At 33.4% G+C, this 6,086-nt stretch overlaps 1 protein-coding gene across 1 annotated transcript in view; it reads right to left on the bottom strand.

Annotated features, from left to right (window-relative positions):
* The window catches only part of LOC108755644, a 23,399-nt gene that overhangs the window by 3,350 nt on the left and 13,963 nt on the right, over positions 1-6,086 (bottom strand). The window contains exons 2-9 of the mRNA XM_018498763.1: positions 4,756-5,389; positions 3,754-4,044; positions 2,542-2,844; positions 2,267-2,424; positions 1,961-2,132; positions 1,461-1,769; positions 1,238-1,386; positions 216-1,113 (exon numbers count right to left, since the gene is read on the bottom strand). Of these exons, the coding sequence (XP_018354265.1) occupies positions 216-1,113; positions 1,238-1,386; positions 1,461-1,769; positions 1,961-2,132; positions 2,267-2,424; positions 2,542-2,844; positions 3,754-4,044; positions 4,756-5,374 (2,899 nt within the window). The 5' untranslated portion in view covers positions 5,375-5,389. The remainder of the gene's footprint in view (positions 1-215; positions 1,114-1,237; positions 1,387-1,460; positions 1,770-1,960; positions 2,133-2,266; positions 2,425-2,541; positions 2,845-3,753; positions 4,045-4,755; positions 5,390-6,086) is intronic.

The raw sequence follows: 6,086 nt of genomic DNA on the forward strand, positions 1-6,086 counted from the left end.
ACTTCTCATTTCATACAACTATCACTATTGTACATTTATCACTATATCATTCAAATGGAAATGAATAGAATAGAAAAATAGAATAATTCAAAAAATGAATCGAATTATATATTTGAAAAGAATATTTCTCTTATTATAGTATATTTAATTTAACTTTGTCAGAAATTTTCTCAAATTCTATTAAAGGAAAGAAATTCAATTAAAAACAGTCTCACCTGTTCTCGTGACATTCTGGATCATGCCATTTCCGTATTCTATTTCGTAATACATGTACTGTAATGGACCAGCTGGTTCTTGCGGTGGCTCCCACTGAATGATCACTTGGCTGGAGTTTACAAAACGTACTAAAGGAATATTGATTTTGCCAGGCACGCCGATCTTCGTAGACTCATCTATCATCGATGACTTTTCACTGCACTGGACGGTACAAGCGGAGACTCTAATAAAATATCTTGTATACGGCTTCAAACCCGTTAGTTTAATGTGATCTTTATCATCCACTCTAATGGCTTGACCATTGTAGTCGACTTCATAATATCTGAGCACACCGTTCATCGCCGACGGCTTTTTCCATGCGACAAACATCGTCGTGTTAGACAAGTCAGTGATTCTAACATTTAACGGTGGTGTACTTGGCGCAGCTTCCAGCGTGGTATTATATAGGGGATCACTACGCAGACCTTCACCGCTCTTTGTCAACACCGCGACACTCAGCATGTACGTAGTGTAGGGCTTCAGATTATCAACAATACCATGTATCGTATGTGCGTCCGCCTTGATGGTACTATTAAACATAGGACCGTTACAGTTGACATTCATTGGTGATACTATGGGACAGTAATAGATGTTGAATCCTTCAATTATCCCGATGCGATCCGAACAATCAAGCTTCCAACCGACTTCAATAAAATGCGATCCAATGCGATTAATCCAAACAGACTTCATTTTGCCGAGCACCTTGTTATGAATTACCGTGCATGACGACCATATCATGCCGCTGCTACCTCTCTCAGTATTGACGGAGATTGCAAATTGATATACCTTGGACGGATTCGGTACAGTTATGTTGTAGATCATAGTATTTTTAGGAACATGCACCCAGTCCAAGTAACCCTGCAAATATTCAAACAAATCACTTTAACATGCTGCGCGTCCATACTTTTATATGAAATACACTTTTATTTGTTATGTAAAAAAAAATTCTTCGAATAATGTGAAAGAAAGTATCGATACATACGGTACACTGATAAGGACGATCACGCTCGTTGTCGCACCAAAAGATCGTGTAATTCTTGATATTATGATCTTCAAACGGTGGCTTCCAAGATAATTCATACAATCCATTTTCGAAAGCGATTTTCGTGAACGCTATTGGTTCATGTGGAACTAAGAACAAATTGTTAGGTATACTTGAATCTTTCTGTCCTTCCTTGACACATCTATCTTCTTAATATACTTACTTTCTTTCTGATTTGGTACGTATATTCTCGCACGGCTGTTGTTAGCTCCGACCTCGTTCGTCGAGATGATCTCGAATAGGTAACTGTTGAGGGTGATTCCCTTCAATTTAGCATATGTCCTAGTCGTTTCACTTGGTGTAAGCGCAACTTTCTGGCCATTTTCCTCCACGTGAATAATTTGATATTTAAAATTATCGCCGTTTTCTTGATTTTGTGGTATCGCTTGCCAGTACAAGTATACGTCTCTGTTTCCATTATTTTCAGCAATTTCAAAGCTACCAATGTCAGTTCGCGGTGCAGCACTAGGCACTAAAGTTAAATCAGAAAAAATTTAATAGAAACAGATAGATGTTATCTGTTAATTAGTCAAAAACGTATTGCAAAATTGACACAGTCAAATTTGCAATACGTCATTCAATTATAGTTATAATCAAATAAATAATAAAAAATAAATATAAAGACAACAGATTCTCTTCATAATTCAGAATTACTTTACTTACATTTTGGTGATGTCCTGAATGTAACAACACTAAATTCACTCCATCGATCCGGTCTTACAGCTGTCGAGCTTTTTAAATAAATGCGAACATCATATACTGTATTAGCGTATTCTAATCCGGTAAGATTGTAAAGCCATTGCTCTTTATTCTTAGGATGCGTAATATTGATAACCTACAGACAAAGGGAAAATAAGTCTTTGATCAAGATTGTTATTTTATTTATCACAGAATTGATAACTTTTTCAATTGCGATATCAACAAATTATCTAACAAAGTAAAAAATTACTTGAATCAATACGATTATACCTTCCAATCTTTTTCATGATCCCATTGATGTTGATACATAATTTTGTGATGAACACCAACAGGAAATGTTGCCATCGGGAAGGGAAGTTCCCAATGCAACAGTGCACTTTCCGATGTCTTGCTTATTAAGGTAAGGTTGTTAGGTTTAGCCGGAATAACTAAAAACAATAATATTCTTGAATATTAAGTATACAGTATATTCAGATTGTACATTTCTCATTGCTAGAGATTTTTACGAGGATATAAATAATAATCCATATATAAAATTTACATACCATTAGGATAATGTTGAACACGATATGTGAAATTGAGTTCCCCAAAAGGATTAGATACTTTCAGTATGAAAATATAAAATGCATATGGTTGCCTATATATTGGATCGGAATATATATCCCACGTGCATGAATTCTCTGCCGTCGTCGCAAGCGGACAGTAATACATTGCTCCTAATCTTCCAGGTAATTGAAACATTAAATCGTATTTTGTACTGACGAAATTGTGTTCTGGCTCCCATGTGCAATTAAAGCTTTCCCAATTATAAGAGACACAATCAAAATGTTTGGGTTTTTGAGGTGGATCTGTCGTGAAACAAAACAAATAAAATAAGATAAAACATTTCACATAAGAAAGAAAATGTATTGGATTTAAAATACATAATTTTCAAATGTAGTTTTTGATATTCGCTAAGTAGTTGATAAAAGATATTAGAAATGATGTTTTATAAACATTATATATCACGATCAATCCTATTAGTTTACATCGGTATATGTAAAATTTCAATTTCTATCGTTTTTAAGATATTGCGGATATTTTATATGTATTATATTAAAATTTATTAAATAGATATAAATATAAATAAGTTATATAAATGTATAATTTATTATAAAAATTTAACTTAAATATTAATTCTTCAAATAAGTAAATTTCTACGAGAGAAGAAGTGACTTGACTAACTCTTAATATTATATTGTATAGTATCTGTTTTCTAGTTATCTTTATTATCGATGATAAAACGATTTCTAAGACGCATGCATGTCACGATTTACTCATAACTAATAAAAAGAGAATCAATGCACTGTACTGTCTCCGCAAAACATCGTCGGGTCATATTGATAAGGATAAATGTATACTTCTATTGGATATGTAGATAGCTATATATTTCAAATACACGTGACGATTATAAAAAATAAGATGTATATGTTTCTCGATACCCAAATTCTTCAGATTACAAAAAGTATCTTCTTTAATAGAATAGCACATACATCGGATATCTCAGAACTGATAGTACAACTGAAGAGTTGACAAAAAATAAGACGAAAATGTAGAATAAAATTTATTTCATGAGATTTTGTATGGAAAAATTTTATTTTGTTTATTTCAACTTATTTTTTCGCGAGAAGTCATCTAATAGTTCTTAAAAGCTGATCTAACGATTCGATAATTTAATGGAATATACATAAATAATTAAAATAAGTATGATTACTTACATCCAACTACAACTTTATTGAGACAAACTGCTATATAGTCGTTGTCTTTCATTCGCAACTTGCAATTGTACATGTCGTCGGAGGGCGGTGGCGTTTTGATGGACAGCTCTATCGTAGTTTCATTAATTACCGTGACGAATTCCGACTCCAATTCTTGATCATTACGAAAGAATCGAAGATCTCCCGCATCTTTATTAGGATAGTCAAGTTCCATGATCGTCTGATTCAACAGACAGAACATTTGGAGTGGTTTACCATGTTGAATAACAATATCACCTTGTGGCCAGGTCCCTACAAATAGAATTAAGAATAAGATGATAGTCTTGTTATTTGAGATAGAGAATACAAGATACTTCAATTATAAAAATTCATAGATTAATGAGAATATAAGCAAACACATTATAAGTAAATAAAATAATTAAACCAAAATTTATATATGCTATACAAGTTTGCATCATAAACGTCATAAAAAGTAAAATGAAGATATGATCATGAGAATACACTTCAACGGGATTGATAATTTCGATGTGAACTGTACAGCTCGAGTATTAAATATAGATATATACATTTAGCTCGACAGAATTCCAAAAGGAGAGATAAGACATATGTTTTATTTATAATTCTAGCGCATCAGTGGTACGCATGCGAGATAAATAGAAGACAACGGCTTTTATTTCTGTTTTATAAACACTTAAATTTGAATATACATATGTCTCGAAATGTGCATCACGGGTGCGTTCCATTTGTCGCTCACAGCGCTTATGAGTATCACTTCGTTTTTGAAAAACAATAAAGATGAAACTCAAAGAGTGCTGTGAGCAGCAAATGAAATGCAGTTTATGCAGTATGCATGTATAATAGCGAAAACAAAAACACGCCAATTTAAATATCAGTTTAAATAGCTAATTCACTAATTGTTAATATCAAATTTGAGAGTGCAACATGTTTTACGAGTATATTTGATTGTACTTATATGCAAAGATACATTTGGACGAAACTTACATCCCGGTGTGCTTAATCCAACTGAGCAAGTGCGAGCTGAACACTGCGTCACACAAAGTAGGCAAATTAAGAAAGGAAAATAGGTTCGCCATCTCCTCCATGAAGAATTCGTTATCCAATCGGTGGTTATTAATCCTAACATTTGATTGATGAATACGAGAATGTATCTCGTTATCGAGAGAGCATCCGCTGTATGAGAATATCTCATCGTGTTCCTCTTTCGCATAGAACTATGACAATTTCGGTGATTCATTACACTTGTATCACGTCCATAATTACAAGGAGCAGCGGGACAAGCAAATTCTTTTTGCGCCAAGTACAGATCAATTGAACGGGCATTGTAAGATAATGAAGTGTCTTGTGACAGGTAAGCCGCACTATTGGGTCCGTTTTCTAACGTTGTGACGTGATCCTTTTCGAACAGGACGTCATTAGAGGCATTAAATACGTCGTAGCATGTTGCAAAATTATGACAAGCGACAGGGGACGACTTCAATATATTGGACATATCCAGCATAGGTCGGCATCCAGCATGTCTCGACGTAGCGTTTCGTCTGTGAGATGGACACCGATCCATTTCTCCAGGCACTCTTATCGATCGAGTACCGATTGAAGGCATTTTGCACTTCCGTCACTGAAAGATAAATAGATTCAATGAAAATAAATCTTAAAATCGTACATTTTTACTATATATAACTATTATTAACAATATATTAATAAAGTTAATTAAAAAATTCTCTTCAAAATTTAAAAAAATAAATCTTTTACAAATATAAAAAATTTTTGTTTGTAATGAAAAGAATTTTTTATTTTAGTTAATATATATATATAGATTCTAGAAATTGGATCACTGAACATTGAAATAACAATGTTGTGTAATTATTGAGTTCGTTACACTGACAAAAATTAACGGGAGCAGAGAAGACAGTCGTTACTTGTGAACCGTATTCGAGCTAGGACGCAACTGACTACCAGTGGTCTACGAAATACACGAGGAATGTAGGGGGAAGAAAATACATGAGCAAATTCGTGACACGTGGAGAATGGTGTCCTTCTAATAAGTCGTTATTATATTTCATCACGTATCGCAGCGATAATGTAAACACAGTCTCGCGACGATCAATATCTGCATATGAGAAATCTCGCCGAGATATGTATATAATTACAAATTGAATATTCCAATGTTCCGAAGGCAAAAAAAAAAATATTCGGAGTTTAAAAAACGTGAAGCTTCAGGGAAAGATAGCTGTAATCTGTTGTGTTCATGTTGATAAAAATGACAATTATTATCAGTATAAACTGTCTATATATTATATATATATATATATATA

Source organism: Trachymyrmex septentrionalis, unplaced genomic scaffold (assembly GCF_001594115.1).
Source record: "Trachymyrmex septentrionalis isolate Tsep2-gDNA-1 unplaced genomic scaffold, Tsep1.0 scaffold9, whole genome shotgun sequence".
Lineage (NCBI taxonomy): Eukaryota > Metazoa > Arthropoda > Insecta > Hymenoptera > Formicidae > Trachymyrmex > Trachymyrmex septentrionalis.